The sequence below is a fragment of the Triturus cristatus genome, chromosome 4_1, assembly GCF_964204655.1.
Source record: "Triturus cristatus chromosome 4_1, aTriCri1.1, whole genome shotgun sequence".
In the NCBI taxonomy this organism is placed as follows: Eukaryota; Metazoa; Chordata; class Amphibia; order Caudata; family Salamandridae; genus Triturus; species Triturus cristatus.
This window is the reverse complement of record NC_140585.1, coordinates 650,989,791-651,009,547: the sequence shown is the minus strand read 5'-3', so window position 1 is coordinate 651,009,547 and position 19,757 is coordinate 650,989,791. Positions and strand designations below refer to the sequence as shown.

General features: G+C 42.0%; 2 protein-coding genes across 2 annotated transcripts in view; one reads left to right on the top strand and one right to left on the bottom strand.

Moving 5' to 3' along the window:
• The window catches only part of TMEM117 (transmembrane protein 117), a 1,887,095-nt gene that overhangs the window by 283,595 nt on the left and 1,583,743 nt on the right, over nt 1–19,757 (top strand). The window lies entirely within an intron of this gene.
• The window catches only part of LOC146855339 (P2Y purinoceptor 1-like), a 94,623-nt gene continuing 82,741 nt past the window's right edge, over nt 7,876–19,757 (bottom strand). Inside the window, exon 3 of the mRNA XM_085650591.1 lies at nt 7,876–8,447. Coding sequence (XP_085506717.1) covers nt 8,404–8,447 — 44 coding nt within the window. The 3' untranslated portion in view covers nt 7,876–8,403. The remainder of the gene's footprint in view (nt 8,448–19,757) is intronic.

Here is a 19,757-nt window from a genome sequence, read left to right as displayed (position 1 = left end):
CATTCTCAACTTTATACTTCAAACGGGAGAAACTCCCAAAATTGAGTGCTCCTCTGAATGAAAATGTGGCAGTTATGCCAAAACTGTCAGTGTCTAATATTGATAGCTTGCAGTAGGATGCCACATTATTTGTAACACACATAGAGGCGTACAAGTATATACTACTCTACAAGTCATATGATGGTCCATTAGGATAGTTACATAGTGAAAGGTTCAATATCTGCACCATGCGTACTTAGCAATGTGACAGCCCTGATCGAATGACTGATAGCAATGGCATTGTCCCATTGCATTAAGCCATGTATCTGTTGCAAGGACACCAACATCATATTACAGCATAATAGTTCACGTCTTGCAAACTCACTTACAGGGTCAGCGGGAGATAGGAATCAGCAGTCTGTCTTCAAAATCCTCATTGTACAAGTGGTGGATTATTCACAGTGGGTTTCACATATCATGGTAATTCCAAAGAAATCACAGACAACATTTGGATCTCTGTGGACATGTGCATGCCAAGCGTCTTAAATGAGAGCGGATCAATAAGATCTGAAATCGACATCTGAAATTGCTTACAAATTATATGACTTGATATGGTCAATTGTTCTCAAAACGTGACTTATAAAATAATTTAATCAATTACAGTTTGATCTTCATTCCAGGTATATCACTAATGTCTCAACACAAATGGATTTGTTATAGAATAAGCGACTCAGCATTGCAAAATCAAAAGCTTACTTTTTTTAGGAATAATTGAAGAAATTAATCCTCCTGGTGTGTACATTTTAACTTGAATGACCAGATTCTTGTTTTTGGCAAGGCAGTGGAGGAATATGGCCATGTGCTGACCAAGATTTCCAGGATTTAGAACAGACTGGAATAATGATGAATCCAGGAAAAAGTGAATTATGCGATCAGTAACTTAAGTTCTGTGGTCACACTTTTTCTTAAAATGGTACAAATCTTTGCTGTGTTACTGGATCAGCTTTGGGCTACACTGCAACTCTTGTGGACATAAGAGACCTCAGATAATTTGTGCATCAAGTATTTTGTTAATAGAGTGCTTCGCTGAGGACTTGTATCAAATGAGGGTCGATTAATCAGCTGTCATGATGCTTTCGGAAAAACTCAAAGATAATCATGCATCGTCTTACTATACTCCACATTTCATCTTTGGAAAAAGTCACATAGAATGTTGCTTCAGCTTCTACATTTCAACCTTGAATTTTCTGCTGATCTCACAGTGGTGGCTAGCTTGATGAGTCAAGCTGCCATTCTATACCAAACCCGACCTCAAAGAGACTTGGTGTGGAAATAAATTTCGTGCAATAAAAATAGTCTATTTAAAGTTCAATGTGTGTTTACTCTCAGAAGAGAGAGAGTTTGGCCTTAGTGTCGGCTTTTGAATTTAATTACGACAAGAATTTCACAATTGTGACATATCAGGTTCTCTTCACGATTGATAGAAATCTCTGAGTAAAGTGTCCATGCTCACCTGGGAGTGGATACATGCCTCTCAGTATTGAAGGGTTGGAGATGGACTGATTGTTCAGCTGTGCTCATAAATACTGGGCCATAGGCTATTATGTTGTTTTAGGCTTTGCTCAACATCCAATGCAGAGCTTCATACCAGGATAGTTAGGTGAAAACTAAATTCCTGGGGTAGCACTTTACACGCAAGACCATCACAAATCAGTATATAAAAAAATGAAAATATCAACCCGATAATTGGCTTAACATTAAATAAAAATACAAAATAAAGTTTATTAAATATATTGAACTAGGGAGAAAATCAATATGACTACTTACAGTGGCAGAAGAATTTACACATTTAATCTATCAATAATTAAGGATAAGGTAGAAATATAAACATCAAGACATTTCCAAAAATGTATGTGGGTAAGAGAGAGTTTATGCAGTTTTCAAAGAAAAAGGCTAGCAATGTTTCTAGTAACAATAATCCAGACCCACCAGAGACATAGAGAGAACTGGCACTATAGGAGGAACAGGAGTACAGTATCTACTTCACTTCTGTAGAACCGGTAAATAAGAAATATGAACATCCTGCGATATCCTATTCTTAGCAATAGATACATGGACTGGAAATTGGATACCATATATACTAGGTTCATTAACATTTATATGCGTGTGAAACGTCATCTTAATACTCCATCCTCTTCCATGACTGGAACTCTTAGCAGAACATAGAACCCCAGTCTTTGGAGTTCAAACAATTGAAAAGAAATTGGTTAAAAGTGTAAAATCCAACACCTAAAGCCCCCTACAGCAAGTCGTTGTAATGACTTGCGCTGTAATGGTAACAACGCGGTCGTTGTACTGACCGTGTTGTAATGGCACCACGTTGTACCGACAGCATTGTAAACGCTGTTTCCCAAAGATACCAAGCACCACGAGCAAAGTTATATGTGAAGTTCCAAGATGGCCATCATGTCCCTAAATATGCAAGAGTCCTTGGCCAACTGGGAGACATAGTTCTCTTCTAACACACAAAATGTGATGGGAGGATGCTTTCAATACATCTAATCACTGAGAATTGCTCGGCGTAGCATTCAAACCCATTGTTCTTTTGCTCACCATACTGCCTCAGATTAGACCCCAAAATTTGCAAAATAGTGGAATCTAGTTTAAAACTATTGATCTTTGGAGAATGCTGAAGTAGATGTCAAGATGTGATAGGAATGCTTCACTCTCTGGAACCAGAGGGGCGATGCACCTTGAGATCAGAAGTAGCCATACTCCACTGCAGTCTCCAGTTGTCTATGGAGAAAGAATTGGCTTGTTAACAGTTCAGACAGAGTCCCTTTGCAGCTCTTCGGTAAACTTCAGTAGCCTGCATTTTGGACATGCTTGATTCTCGAGACCGGCTTGATTTTCTCTCTTAATGAACGAGACAACAAGCTTGGGATCCTAAATGGTAATTCAACCTGGAGATTTCCTGACCAGAGTAAATATTCTCACAGAAGTGACGTCAACTTTGCCTTAAAACTGAAAATTGAAGCACCAAGTGGATAATGCAGATTGGCATCCCCACAGAGTCCAAGGAATCGTATCTGGCACGATCTCCCCGATATCTTATTTTCCCTATCGTTCACAAAGAAAACTGAAAATCTTTGCTTCCTCCATGTAATGAACTAATCTCTTCATGGATCCTAGAGCACATTTACCATAAAAAGGTTTTGTCTCAAGACACAGAGAGGGGGTCTTTGACCTACCTGGCTGCCAAGGTTTGGAACGAGATGCCTCTCTCCCTTCACCAAGTTACTGATGTAAACCAATTTAGGAAGTAATGGCAGACTTCTCTATTTAGCTAATGACTGTTTTCTCTGGTTGTCTTCCTTTCCTTGCTTCTATTGCCAGGGCTCCTGGTTTGGCAACTGTGCGCTTTACAAGTCTGATTGATTGATTGATTGATTGAAAAGAACACCAAGTCACCTGTCACTTTTTATTGAACAAGTGATAGATGCTCACTACCAAGACCACCTGCTGAGAAAGGAAAAATGGCTTCCGGTTCGAGTAGCATAATATGTGGCCAATGTAAGCAGTACTATTCAAACCCTGAGCTTGTGGGTGGGCATTTGGAATGCTACATATGGGTGATTTTACTTGCACAATCTGTAGAGCGATGCAAACTGGAGACATTCTCAGATACCAGCAGCATAAGGCTCTGGGAAAAGATAAGGAAAGCTAATTTCAAATGTGAACAGAAGGAGAAGGGATTCCCCTCTCCCCTTCAGCATATTTCTAATAGATCGCTACTCAGGGAAAGCTAGGTTTGTTGGAATACAGTGAACTGAGAAAGCTGGAATGTGCAATCCTCACATTCTGACTGAATTATCATTGCAGTCAAGCAGTAGTGTGGTGGCAAACACCCAAATAGAAAAGAGTGGGCAAAGACTCACCTGGGACTCCGAGTGTGCTCGAACTCAACAAGTCATTGACGTTTGGCATCAGCTATGTCCCCAGCACCTCCAGAATTAGCACCTTCCCTCCTCCCCAGACTCTATCGCCCAGAAGCCTGTTCAAAATCAAATCTAACAGGACAATATTTTACTAATACACTCCTTTAGCAATTGGGCTAAACTCAAAGCACTAACCCACTACATAAGTATAATTGTAATCTAGAGTTTTGTGGTGGCAGAAACTGACCGCTCAGCGCTATGCAAAGCTACACAAAATTTACAAAACCATATATATAAACAGACATATTTAATTTTTCATTTCATTTGACTTTATTCAATTCAAATAAATCCATAAAAGTGGACACACAATCTTTGGAATAAATAAAGAGAAAAAAACGTTTCTAGTACAATAATGCTAACAATACATCATTGGTCAGAATCATAAAAAGAATATAAAAATATAAAAAACAGAAGCATGAATAAAGTGCAATGTGCAATCCCAGAAAAAACATTTAGGAATATGTTTCCTAAAAGGCCATAATAACTAAACAATTGAAAATGACTATAGCCAACAATGCATAGTATTTAAATTCTTTGCAACTAGTATCTATTCGCATTGGTGTTAAAACAATTGTGATAGTTTCACCACAATGCCTATCTGCTTACCTACCAATTTGCAACCCTCATAATCCCAGGGCTGTAGCCCGAATGGCCGAGCACCATCTCAGATATTTGGCCACTGTGCATACTGTAACTTCTCCGGTTTTGGTGCATAGTAGCCTAAGTGAGGTGCAGTACCTCTTATATACATCCCATCAGCCTACCTATAGGCAGTATCCATTTCTTCCTTGCCTGAATAAAACCTGGACAAAAAAAAAATGTGTGCTAGAGACTCCTCAGCACTACAGCAGACCAGACAATGTCCCTGATATCAGACTTGGGGCTGCCACTTTGCAATGAAAGACAGAATAGGCAATGTACCGGATTGTAATTTGAGAATCAAAAATCTGTCCTCTGGAGGCATCAGGAAATCAAGAAGGGGCTCAAAAGCACAGTGTGGCTTAATAAGCAAATAAGCTACTGTCAAGGAGCCACAATCATGCCTTTGTAATTCTGTCTCAGTGACCCATTTCCAAAAGAAATCTTTCAACATCTCTCTAGACAATGGTTGGGAACCATCAGCCCAAAAAGCTCCCATGCCAAGTCCCGTCAACGTGTCCTTGACAGAAGTCACCCATTTGATGGCATGGAACATATCCAGGGTAACAATTTCTCTAAATGCCAAATAGTACTCAAGGAGACCGGGTGTATGTTTGAGTGTCCATTAAAAAAGGACGAGTCGTAGTTTAGACTTTTGGACCACCAGCTGTAACCTCAAATCATGAAATAATAAAGGGGAGTGCTTTTTGGTGAATTGACCAATGTACGCTACGCAGAAATTGATTTTCAGCTCTGTTAAGATCAGTTACACTGGAACAACCCCATCTCTGCCCCATATAATGAACTAGTCTCCACCTTAGCCCTATAGAATTTTAAGACGGTTGAAATCCATTTAGCTTTTGAGGTTTTAAAGGGTCTTAAAATGGCCACTGCATGCTGGGTAAACTCAGCGCATGTTATCTCATATGTTGTGCCCAAGACATATTCTTTGTCAATGTGATACCCGGATACTACAACTCAGTTACTCTCTGTAGGGGGTGCACCTTCTAAAAGGATTAAACTAGTGAATGATTTATGTGGGTTTATGGCCATAAACTTAGGTTTTTCACCAGTCCTCTTTGTTTGTAAAATTCCCCAAATCTGTCTATGAACATCTGCAACCCTCGATGGGTCTTTGAAATTAAGCGGGTATCATCGGCAAACAGAAGAAGGGAAATTCTCTTGCCTGCCAATCTGGGTGCATCATTTATAAAATCTTCCAAGTGTCGTACCACCCTGTTCAGGTAAAAAGAGATCAGAGTAGTTGCCAACATGAACTCCCTTTCTGGACACCCTTGTGGGTAGCTAATTTGTCTGTGAGTTCGCCCTTGGGTCCCCATCGAACCTGTGCAGACGTTTCTTGATGCAGATGCCTGATAACTTCTAGCAGGTCAAGGGGTACCCTCATATCTCTCAACTATATGTATATATATATATATATATATATATTCACTGAAAAAACCATAGGTTTCACACACGTTATAGTTAGGAATTAGCATTTAAAAAACCTTGCAAATTCACTGAAAAAACCATAGGTTTCACACATGTTATAGTTAGCGGAAATTTTACTGATAAAAAACCAATGAAATTCCCCCGTTATAGTTAGTGCAGGCAACTATAACTCACGCGACCGCAATCCTCTGCTGATGCTAATACTGTATTTAGACACTTATTTGCCCATGTCTTCTTCCATACATTTTTAGCTATACATATATTACAAATATTTTTTTTTCATAAAGACACATATGTCATCAGCAGAAGATTGCGGTCGCTTACCGTAAGCTTACCGTACGCGTACCCCGTGATTTTTTTTAAAATCAATAAATGTTTTCTTTGTACTTTTCTGTCCTTCTTTGACCCCCTTACAAATGTTAGGGGGTCTGTAACTCTCCTCATTGCCCCCTTTCCTTGTTTTCACTCTTTTTTTTCAGAGTGAAATACACAAAATGGCGGCCGCCGCTTCCTGGTTTCGGCCGATTCGAATGTTTACTAAGATCTAAGAGCCAATCAGAATCGCGCTCGCGCACGCCACCGTACGCTTACCGTAAGCGTACGGTAAGCGTGCCGTAAGCGGGCTCAGATATATATATTGATTTAAAGGCTATTTTCTCAGAATCTACTGAACAGATTTACACCAAACCTACAAAAGGCACTTCCTTGACCTAGGGACTACCTCTCTGCCAAATTTTGAGTAATTCTGTTCAGCCGTTCGGGCTGTAGCTCGTTCTAAAGGTCCTATGGAAAAATGCATGGGAAAAACGCGTTTTGGGAACCCCCTTTTATCTCAGCCCCCGCTTGACGGATCCCCCCGAGACTTTCAGGGTAGGAGCGGAGCGTAGCGCCCCACCTATTTTGAGAAATTCGCGAGGATTCGTCGACCGGCGCCAAAGTTATTCAAAATAGAATGTTGAGGTTTTCCTATGGAAACGTGGTCCTAACTATAACTACCTACTGGCGACCGCCAGTAGGTAATATATATATATATATATATATATATATTTTTCTCTTCACTAAAAAAAAACACAGGTTTCAGGGATGTTATAGTTAGGTTGACATTTCACTCGGACAAAACCTGAAAAATTCAGCCGTTATAGTTAGCTGAACTTCCATGCAATGCACTGCTGATGACATCACATATTACATCGCTCATGACTTGGTCAGTGATATCACTCATGACATCACTGATTTCTCTGGTTTTGTATGAGTGAAATGTCAGCCTAACTATAATGTCCCTGAAACCTGTGTTTTTTTGTGTGAATTTCGAAGGTTTTTTTAAATGCTAATTCCGAACTATAACGTCCCTGAAACCTGTGTTTTTTTAGTGAATTTCTAAGGTTTTTTAAATGCTAATTCAGAACTATAATGGCACTAAAACCTGTTTTTTCAGTGAATTTCTTAGTTTTTTTTAACTGCTAAATGCTAACTATAACATCCCTGAAACCTGTTTTTAAGTGAATATGTACATACAAATACAAAAAAGGTTTTTAAAATATATTTTAATATTTTTATATCCATTTGTATATAATTTATATATATGTATATATATATATACATATATATATATATATATATCCGGCTCAACTTTCCGTCACGCCCCTTCACTCGCGGTCGGGTGCTTTCTCTGCGGCGACGGACACCGCACTCAGTCAACGCTCCGGGTACACAAGCACCAGCACTCACGGGAACAGTTATCCAATTATTCTTTATTGGAACAGCTCACAGCAAAACGCGTTTCAGCTATCGCCTTCGTCAATTGCTAGAGGCAACAACTTTGGAGTGGACATAAATACTCCCTTTGCATAGACAACAACATAGGACTTGCTTCAGTCCACTTTGGCGGCCATCACTGAACATGCAAGTACAAATACATTTCTTTATTGCAATACAGTTCAGCCCTGAATCACACCCTGGATGGGTTTGAAATCCCCATTGGTGGCCATTACTGAACATAAATATAGTTCTCTTTCATGATAATACTGCCCTGAATATATATATATATATGCAGTAAATAGTTTTTTTAAATATTAAACTACGTAAAAAATTTTTTTTAAATGTGAAAAACACAAAGGTTAAAGTGGAGTTATACATGGGTAAAGTATTAAGATTTTAAATTGAATTAAAAAGCATTAGAAATTTACTGTGAACTTAGCCAGGAAAGACTTTCTATAGGAAGAGCACTTTTTGTTTTGCTAACAACTTTTATGCTGTTTGACAAATCTCCACATACTTTTTTTTAAGAAAAGTTCATCCACTTCAGCTGCCTCCTGGAAAGGTTTGGGGTGATTTGTCAAATGGTCGCTGAGAAAAAGAGGGGTCCCAAACACAGTTTTCCTATGTAATTTTCATGGAGAAAACAAGACAATGTTTACAAAAAAACATCTGAACAGAATTACACCAAATTTGGCAGAAAGCTACATTTTTACACAGAAAACATGCTTTTTTTGTGAGTTGGTATAAATCCGTTAAGCAGTTTTGGAGAAATTAAGGTTAAAGAAATAGAGATATATTGACAGTTGGCCCCTCAGGACCAGAAATGTAAAAATAAAGTGTTGTGATTGGCCAGGCAGGCTTTTTCTCGAGTCCGCGATTTTGCTCCTGTGGGAATAGGATTGGGAGCGAGCTCTATGATTGGCTGGCCTCAACATCAGTAGAAATGCTGTAGGTTCCCATGTCCTGAAAATGTTTTAAAAATACCATATAAGGGGGCTGGGTAGGGGTACACTGACCCCCTTGCCCTTATGGAGGGGTCCCAGAGTGACTCTCCTGGGCGCAAAGAAAAAAACCGTAAATTTGAGGTGTTCGCTGTGATCTCATGTGACTCCTGAGGGACTGGGAAAATGAATTACAAACAAATGACCCGACAGGTCAACGCCGTCGCATCCAGCTGCTTCAACGCCCCCTGCATCCTCCAAAGGACCTTCAAATGTATCCCCCTGAATCAAGGAAGACCGTCACCCACGCACTCATAAACAGCAGACTGGACTACGGAAACACCCTCTAATGCCGGGATCAACAAGTCTCTGCTCCGCAAACTCCATACCATACAGAACACCGCAGCCAGATTCGTCCTCGGCATCCCTTGACACAAACACATCACCTAGCACCTGCGCAACCTCCATTGGCTCCCCGTTAAGAACAGAGTTACTTTCAAGATACTCACCCATGCTTACAAATGCCTCTACAACACTGGACCCCAATACCTCAACAAGAGAATCTCCTTCTACGTACCCAAGAGAAACCGCCGACCTCGCTGAAACCCTGCGCATCTGCAGAGCCAGAACAGGTGGAAAAGCCTTCTCCTACACCACAGCCAAGACCTGGAACGAGCTCCTGATTGACATCAGACACGCCCCCTCCCTGAACATCTTTAGGAAGACACTCAAGACCTGGCTCTTTGACTGAATGGAGCTGCTTACTCCCCTAACCCCCAGCACCATGAGACCCTCACAAGTGAGTAGTGTGCTTACAATTCCTCTGATTGATTGATTGATTGATTAATTGAATGGGTGTTGGGGTCCATGGGGAGTTGGCTGCTCACAGAAGGTTAGCGCCTACTGTAGTTCAGTTCTATAATGAGATCTTATGTTATCTTGAAAAAATCCTCAGAAGTTCATTGAAAAAACAAAGGTTAAAGTAGCGTTTTAGTTAAGTATGGTAATGATATCTTATTTTCAATTGAAATATTCTCAGAAATTCATATAAAAAGCAAAGGTTAAAAGGGACGTTATAGGTAGATAAAAATCTTAGATAAAACATAACATTTTAAACTAAAAAACACTGAAATTCATCAGTTATATTTTATTGATCTCACAAGAACTTGTGCCCGCACCATGTTCAGCTTCCAACCTCACAGATTGTATTACTCATGACATGTACAGTAACATAATTAATGACATAATTGATAACATCTCAAATAACATCATTGATGACAACACTAGGCATGGTGGGACACAAGCTGTAGTTAGCTCATTAACCTATAACTGGTGAATATCAGTTTTTTTTTTAGCTTAAAATCTTACATTTTAACTGACATTTTCACTGAACTATAACATCACTTTAACACACACAAGCACCCCTTCCCCATTTTACAAATCTACAATAAAACTTAGCAGTCACTTGGCCCATCCAATACATGTTCTTCTTTAAAAAAAACTACTGAATGCAGTTACCTCACGTTTGACATGAAGAAGGACTTCTACTCAGAATTACAACTTATTTTTGTTTGGTGTAAAGGTTTTGAAATGTTTGGTTACCAAAATATGGGTGTTAGAAATGGGGTCTCTAATTGGCAGTGGTTTGCATCCTGTCTAAATAGGGACACTCACTCTAGTCAGGGTAAAGGAGTCACACAGATAACCCCTACTCACCCCCTTGGTAGCTTATCACGAGCAATCAGGCCTATCTCAGCGGCAATGTGTAAAGCATTTTACATACACACACAGTAACACAGTGAGAAGACTACACCAGTTTAGAAAAATAGCCAATATTTATCTGAATAAAACAAGACTAAATGACAAAAATCCAACATACACATATAGTGAAATCACTTTTAGAAAGGATACTGGAAAAAAGCTGCTAGAAAACAATAGCTCCAACCGGGGCTATCTTGACGTCCGGACAGCTACTAATCCAACTGTTAAGTGTCGACCGCAATAAGCGGCAGCTGGATACGGAGACACACAGAACCTTGGTAACAGCACCACAAAAATGATGAAAACAAAGACAGTGCACCACGACGGGGAGTTGAGACGTCATGAATGGCAGTGCAGCATCAGTTCCTTACTGCGGCGCAGGGGAGGGGATGCGGCCTTGGCGGCGAGGTGTCTGTTCCCTACGATGGTGCTGTTTTGATGAGTTTCGGAGGTCTCGCACGTCGGTTATCAACTCTGCGATGATGCAATTGAGGCTGTTGCATCAGCAGGTGTCTGGGCTGTGTGGTGTAAGGTAGGGCAGGGCGTTGTGCTCTTCATGAGTGGTGCCCTCGGCTTCGGTGCAGGCAGCAGCGCGGTGTCAGTGCAGAGGTCGGGCTGCAGTGCAAGTCGGGGTGGTGCGTCGTGTTATTCATGAGCTGTGCCCTCTGCTCTGGTACAAGCAACAGCATCACTGATGGCCTCTATGTTGCTTTTCTTGATTTGCAGCACCAGCCATTAGATTCCAAAGGCCCAGGAACTGGATTTGGCACCACTTGACAATCAGGACTCCCAGCAGTGAAGTCCAGGTGCTGTTAGCAAGATGCAGGTGAAGTATTTGATGGCCCTCGGACTTCTTAACAGGAGGCAAGCACATACAAGCCCTCGGAGAACCTTGGAATCAGGAGTCAGAAAGCAAAATCCAGTCCTTTCCTTCCCAGGACAGAAACAGCAGGCCAGCCCAACAAAGCAACAGGCAGATTGGCAGTCCCTCCTACAGATTCCAGCTCTTCTTCCTGGTAGAACGGGCACAGCCCCATTCAAGGGTCTGTGACAACTCCCACTACTATAGCTCATGAAGGCCCATCAGCCTGCAAGGCACACCTCAGATCCCTTTGTGTGACTGTCTAAAGTAAATGCACAAGAGCCCAACTGTCAGCCCACCCAGATGTGGATTCTACAGACAGTCAGAGGCACAGAATGGTTAAGCAAGAAAATGCCCACTTTCTAAAAGTGACATTTTCAAACAGGCAATTTAAAAGCCAACTTCACCAAAAGATGTATTTTTAAATTGTGAGTTCAGGGACCCCAAACTCCAAATCTCAATCTGCTCCCAATGGGAAATTACACTCAAACAATATTTCAAGACAATCCCAATGTTAATTTATGGAAGAGATAGTCCTTGCAACAGTGAAAAACAAAATCAGCAGTATTTCACTATTAGAACATGTAAAACACACAAGTACATGTCCTACATTATAAATACACTGCAACCTGCCCATAGGACCTGCCTTGGGCCTACCTTGGGGGTGAAATACATGTAGTAAAATGGAAGATTTGGGCCTGGCAAGTGGGTGCACTTGCCAGGTCGAAATGGATGTTTAAAACTGCACTCACAGACACCTTGCATTGGCAGGTCCGAGTCATGTATGCAGGGGTGAGTGGCACAATCAGTGCTGTAGGCCCACTGCTAGCATTTGATTTTCAGGCCTCCCTGGGCACACCTGATACACTTTACTAGGGGCTTACTAGTGAATCAAATATGAAAATCATTGATAAACCAATCACCAATACAATTTAGACAGAGAGCACATGAAATGTATCACTGGTAAAGTGTCCAGAGTCCTAAACCCAACAAAAACAGGTCAGAAAAAAAAGGAGGACTAAGGCAAAACGTTTGGGGATAACCCTGCAAAAACGTCCAACAATGGGTTTTGGAGGATTATTTTCAGACCGTTTGGTTCGCAAACTGTTCATAAGTCTTTAGTTTGCAAACCAGTTCAAAATCTAAAACGAATTGGATTTCTTGACAGAGCTGTCATCCCGTCATAATTTTGACAGTTTAACAATTGTTCACAAAATTCTGCATTCTGATAGCCAGCTCCCCGACGCTGATGCCACTGATGTAATTGCAGACGCCAATGCCATTTGCCGTGCACCTCAGACAAAGGTACGCAGTGCACGGCCGCCGATCTCCGTCTGGCGCATCGATCGGAGTGATTGTTGACTGCCAAAGCACTGCGGGAAATCAGACTGAAATCAGTGGAAGCACTGGTGCCTCAGAGCACCGTATGCGAGGATGCAAAACAAGGAAAGTAAACCCCATTGGGAGATACTGCTTGGAGCCTCCTTTTTCTCTTCACTTGGTGGAAGACAGTGGAAGAAAGTGACAGCGGTAACAGGGCCCTCGCGGGGAGCCGCAGGGGTGCTCGGCATGCAGCAGGGCACAGCGTGTCACTGGGGAACTGCGTCACCACACAGACTGAGAAACCATGATACGGAGCAAGGGAAGCAGAATATTTGAAATAGAATATTGGATTTTATCTAAACTCAGGACTTTCCTGTAAACATGGAACAGATGGGGCCCCCCTAATTGCGACGGCTGAGGTATACAGCAGCACAGTGCAGCACAAAATAGCACGGCATCGGGCATCAGCGGGCAAGCAGAGGTAAGTACTGGGTGTGTGTGACAGAAAACCTGATTGATAAAAGAAGGGTTGCGTGGCCTGATGAAACTAAGGAGGAGTGTGTAGAACCGCTGGTGGGAATCCAGGGCTCACAAGTAAAGGAGAATATATCTAGAAGGCATGGATTGAAGTGGGTGAACGAAATAAAAGAAAATAAGAAATAGCGTCCGTGAAACCTAAACTACGCAAAGGACAAAACAAATGTGTGAAACCAGACTCTATAACAGAGTGGGGAGAGGAGAGAGATGAGAATCTTAAAGGGAATAAAAGCCTAACTGGAGAAGTAACCCCATGGATAAGACACGATAGCCGGAAAAACTGCCCCCCCCCCGAATAAAACCCCCCAATGAATTAAGAGCAAGGGGACAAAGGGGGGGGCACATCAGTCATGAAATCAATCAAAGACTTTGTGGGCAAACATTTTAAAAGAAACCAACTAACATCTGACCCCCAGTTGGTTGAGGAAAAGCAATTGACATCGGCCCGCATGTAATCCCTGAACCTAGATTCATTGTATCTAAGACATCAGGACAATTTGAATATAAGTGAACTATACCTGGATCCTAGGCTGTCTTCATCACCTCCCCCACCCCACTGACCTCCACCCCACCACCAGGTATAGCAAATGACCCTTCAGAAGGATCCATATCTAATCTGCAGTTCACAGCAACACCAAGTGCCTCTATGTTAGAAGTAATGCTGGTTTTGAAAAAAAGACTTTACAGGGCCTGCTGGAGGTATCACTGATGAATAATGATATACTAAAAACCCTGAAACCAGCTACAATCTATTGGGGGAAATTGAAACAAATCAAGGATCACATGCCTTCTATAGTAAGACCGATTGGTGGAGAAAAACACCAAAAAGAAGATTTACCAAAGGATGAGGGGGCGGATGAAGAGGCTAATCTACGGACTGAAAAGCAAAATGCATTCTTATCTCTATACCCTATGCCGATAAAGAAGCAGGGAGAAACAACAAGATATAAACAATATATACCACGGGTGAGGAGATTGTGAAGGGGTTTTAGGAAGGGGGTACATTTGAGCCAGGAGAGAAAGGAGGCCATAGCATTAGAAAGAGGGCTTAAGAGTCCTGTTAAAGATCAGAAAAAGAACTTCCTGGCATGGGGGACGGGTATTAGAAAGTCCAAGATGACAGGGGGAAGGAAAAAGAGCAAAGAGAAACACATGAGGGAATAAAGAACTTAAGAACACAATCAATGAAAAAGAATTAATGTGAGGAAGGCATGAGTAATCAGGAGGGTGGGGAAATGGAAAAAATAGACCTCAAGTATAAAAGGAGGACAGGGGAGGAAGCCAAACCGATAGGTGGCAGAAGGAGGGGCAAGGTTATGGGGAGGATACAAGAAAGAGAAAGTAGAAAAGAGAATGATCTGTGGCTATACTGTGAAACTTTAAATCAAGGGAAAGGTGGAAAGAAAGCATGGAAAATAAAACCACTAATTCGGTCCTAGCTTCTTTTCTCCTTCTCTAAGTGTGTAAGCTTGAGAGACATAGGGACAAAAGATCTCAGACAAGTGGAATTTATTGAGAATAAAAAAGGAAACAAAGTATCAAAAGTTCAGTTGCACTCACTGTTGGCTAGGTCAGCACTTATTAAAGCAGAGCATGAGCTATACAAAGAAGGAATTAGAATGATTAAGGGGACAGAAAGTGATAGAAAAACGAAAAACCCTTTCTGGGAAACCATGCAGAATTGGGAACAAGGCATGTCAGGCTGACGAACCTGGGACATGATGATAAGGAAGAGCTCGAAATCACCATAAGACGCCATGAAATGGAGGGATTGAGGGAAGGATTAATCTTAGAAAATAGATATAAGGCTCACGCATCAGCCAGAAATGGGTATTACGACTGGTTAAGCAAGATAGATTAGGAGGATGGATCATGGCATATTTAGGGTATACTAACCTTAAATGTTAATGGTTATAATAGAATTTCGAAACTGTGAAGCTTTAAAAAACGAATTAATCTTAATGAGATTGTGTGTTTACAGGAAACTTGGCTATCCCACGAAACCACAATAATTGAAGGATATGTATAGCTGAATAGCTCAGCTAGAAGGAGACATTTTGGACAACCATCTGGTGGACAAATAACCCTGATATCCACCAAAATAGCCAAGAATGTTGTCCCGCCTAGAAGTCAAATGTAAATGGCTAGTGGCCTGTAGTGTACTCTTATTGAACCCCAATAGAGGGCATGATGGTATAGTCATAGCAAATGCTTATACAGGGTGACAGAGATGTAGAATATAAGCCAGAACTGGAAAGGTTCAAAGAAGATATACAGGTTCTGACTGACTTATACCAGAATACCTTTTCATCTCTAATGGGAGACTTTAACCACAAATTAGACCCCTGCAGAGTTGATCCATGGTGTAAAGAGATGCTCTCCTCTTATAATATAAACACTGCCAGCTTTTCTAAGGTTGATCTCGCAGTGCAAGATACGGCCCCAAGGAAATCTCTGGAATCAGTGCACCTAGTCTGTATAAATGGGAGGATGGAGGACGATCGGCCAGCGAATCGCACATTGAAGATAGGTCATCAACTATGCCCAATAGACTATATCTTCCTACATACATGGAATTGTAAACAAGTTAGGGGCTTTGAGGTAATAAGATCCAAAGGAAGTGATCACTTTCCCCTAAAACTCGAAATAGAAGGAGGTAATAAAAAAACAGGAGATACAGTTATCCCTGTACAAATGGATTACCCAAGTTGGCTTACCACTCACATAACAGAGATGCATATAGAAAAATTGGTCGCCTTCCAGTAGAGTCAATTATTAGAAAGTATCCCTAATACTAATAATCTAGAATGGTCTGAAAACGCAACTAGTCAACTGGTTCAATGCTTAAGAGTGGAAATAAAAATACCAGTTTTTGTGAAAGTAAGAATAAGAGAAACCAGAGTAATTATCAGAACTGGTTTAATGTGGAATGTTGGAAATTAAAAGCGAGGATAAGAAAAGGAGAAAGAAGATTGAGACCAAAGTATGATTCAGGGGGGTTTGATTAACTTAGGAACAGCAGCTGCTGGTGCAGGAAGCGCAGTGGGGCGGGGCAGGGCGAGGTGGATGTAGACAGACTACTGAATAGGGCAAATTAAATAAGTAAACTCCTATTCCGTCGTCTGTCAACATCTCCCCCTGCACGCTCCGCCCCACCGCGCTTACCTGCACCGGACGCTGCTTCTTCAGAGGCTAAGGAAAACATATAAAATGGTCATCAGGAAGCAAAAAAGAATGCAGAAAGAGAGATGCTGGGGAAGCCTATTGGCAGCAATAGAATACAAAAATATCAAAAGATTTTGAAAGCTAGTCCAAGAAGGCTCAGGCATGTTACAGGGAACTATGAACTATGTGGTTACAGAAGACACCTGGGAAAAATGTATGGAAAATGGACAGACCCAGTGAAACAGAAAACTTCATCTTTGGCAGGCATCGAGGAAGATATTAGGTCCCTCTTTACAGCAAGTAATATCAGATGAGTTATAGGAAACCTAAAGCTGACTCAAGCAGCAGGTCCAAATAACCTCCTGGTGGTGATTATAAAATCCCAGCCCGATTGGTGGGCAAAATTGTTCTCAAAAAATGTTTGCTGGTATATTTGACGATCGTCCGATACGGGAAATCTGGAGAGGGGCAATAATTCGATCCATATATAAACAGGGGGAACACGAAGGTACTGAAAAGTTATAGATTAATTAATCTACTGGATGTGGGAGAAAAGGTCTTCACAAAAATAATCCTGGAAAGCCTTGTGGAATGGGCAGAAGAAAATCAGATTGTACCTCCAGAACAGGGGTGGGGTTTAAGGAGGGCCACTCTACAGTTGACAACTGCTTCTCCTTCTGGTCTATTGTGCGGAAGTCAGTGGAGCAGGGGGGCAGATTGTTCTGCTGCTTCGTCGACTTCAGAGCGGCATCCGAAATCGATTGTGGAAGGCACTAACCAGGTGGGATATCCTGTAGTGAGGAAATGGGGTTAAAAGCAGACACTGCTAAGTTAGCATGAGTAGTATACGCTTGGCTGCCATTCTGCCGCTTTTGCACATGACACTACAGGGCTCTGTTCTCGTGAAATACTTTGTTGAAGCTGCTTCACATGAGAACTGTCTACCATTCACATTTCCAGCGGGGCACCCCGATCTCTGACTGTACAGCCTGTTCAAGGTCGAATAACAATGTAGGCTGTTGATTCACTTTGGTCAGTCCCATGCACATAGACATAACATGAAGCACAGCGGCCCAACTCGGGTGCATTTAATATGGCATTACATGCATGAGGAGGCACTTGGAGAAAACCTTTCCATCATAGAAGAGCTGTGCTGATCCTGAGAAGTAATTCACTGCATCTGATCTCGTAGGTATGGGGTCTCGCTGACAAAGCCCAGATGTCTTCTATAATTATTCTAAACTAGTTCAAGAGCACGGGAAGGGTGGTAAAAGGAGCTGTAGTCCTGTTTCCCCTGTCATTATGATATGATTACCTCTTTTGTGCTTTATGGAATTGTAACAATGCTAATTATATTGTTTTTAAGCATTATGCTGCTCGTATTGGCTAGAGTACTGCATCTTAGAGCACGTTAGTTAAAAAAATAAACATTTTAAACTATACAGTGTCTCTGATTAATCCCGTTGTCGACAATATTCCTGAGAGTATACTAAGTCGCATGTTCTAGGTTGACTAATCATTGGAAGCTTTGCTGTAGTACGGAGAACGAATGAGACACTAATGCTAGTCAGATTGGGGTTCTGGGCACTGAGGTGACTTTTTTGGTACACAACAATACACCGAGGTCCTGGTTTCCTGTGCATAGTTCTGTGCATGAGCAGAATCCCTGCAGCTTGGCGCCTTTAACGTTTGGTCTGGTACTTCTTTACGAGGCGCTTTAGTAGTGCTTCTACTTGTCCACAATACCCTCACTCCTGTTTACCGGTAAACAGTGGTAACGGCATAACCTACCTGCATTTATACTTTATAGGTCTTTTCAAGCTTGATGTTATAAAAAGGTTTTCTCATTCACATGTATTACGAACCTATTGCGCTGCCATGCTTTTAAGTTGTTGCTTTCCTTTTCTTAGTCCTTATGGCTGAGGTCGTTATTGCGGCGCATAGCCACACGCCAGTCCATCAGCATTTGGCAGCATATGGAGTCCCAGACGCTGGTAACGCACTAATCTTTGTGGTTGGAGGCGATCTGGCTTTCCACTTTGAGGTATTTGACTCTTGGGTAACGTTTCCGACAGTGAACGGGGATAATAATTTGTTCCACACATACACTCGAACTGCAGTACCTGTAGCGTATCGGCCATATAACCTCTCGAGGTTCCAATTTCAGCATGGCAGCACCGTATTTGGTTTAATAGCGCCCTCCCCCACACTGTGACTCTGGTCCGGTTAGGCCCTTTGTTCATTCCAGGGGCCACTTGGCCAGTTTTGGCCGGGTACACACCACATCCACGTTATCTAGCAGCCACTGTAGCCGAATTGCGTGGCTTGCACACCTCCCAGATTGAGGTGCATAGTGCTCTAGTACAATACGTATCCCGCGATCTCCAGATGGGAGCACCTGGGGTTACGGCGCAACCAGCTGGCCAGGCTGGGATGTCTATTAGTCCCGTCATGGTTAATTCGGTTATGGGCAAGCGACCACAGAATAAGAATGATTTACCTTACTGGCCTGCTGAGAAATTTGACCAGCTGGAAGCGGTATTTCCTAATACCAATCCTGTGGAGAAACACAGGATCTTAACGATAAGTTTGCAAAAATACCTAGTTCCAGAGGTAACTGATTGTGAGAATTGGGGTAAAGTGTTCGCAGCAGTGTATGCGAAGTGTTTTGGAACATCTTCTATGACTGTGCTACCCTCCGTGATTAAGCGTGTTCAGGATGAGCACGGCCCGGAGGTGGCAGTTGATCTGGAAATGAGGCTTGTCGGAGTGTTTGAGGTAGTTGCTGATCTTATACTTGCGAACGTCAAGGGGGATGCGGTTAACTTTCAAGTGTCTAATGCTTTGCGTCTTGTCCTGGAAGCCGAGAAACCCCAAGAGTTACCAAAAATTATTGCAGATGCCTATAAGACCATTGGACGCAATAGTTTTAAGCCTTTTGCTAAAATATCAGCACAACAGAAAACTCAGACGGCATAGTCTAATAAAGACGACCGTCCGATTTTTTCCTAAAAAGAATTGGAAAAATAAAAAACAGGGGAAGCAACAACCGAAACAGGGGTCACGTACAGCGTCACCGGCACCCGAACCCTCTGAACACACTTATGATTTGCACGACCATGTGAGAAGTAGGTCTCCTGACAGGTTTCAGGTCCCTGACCAGCGTTCTCCTCATTCTTTACAGGAAACATCAGGCTCTCAAGCTGGTGGAGGTGATTGCCAGGATCGTGGCAGAGGCCGAGGTGCCCCGCAAGGACGAGAGTAGCCTCGTCTGACTGACGGAAAAGGCAAGCAGGACGATTTTCCTCATCAACGCCCTCCGTTTCAGAAAAAGAAAGTTGC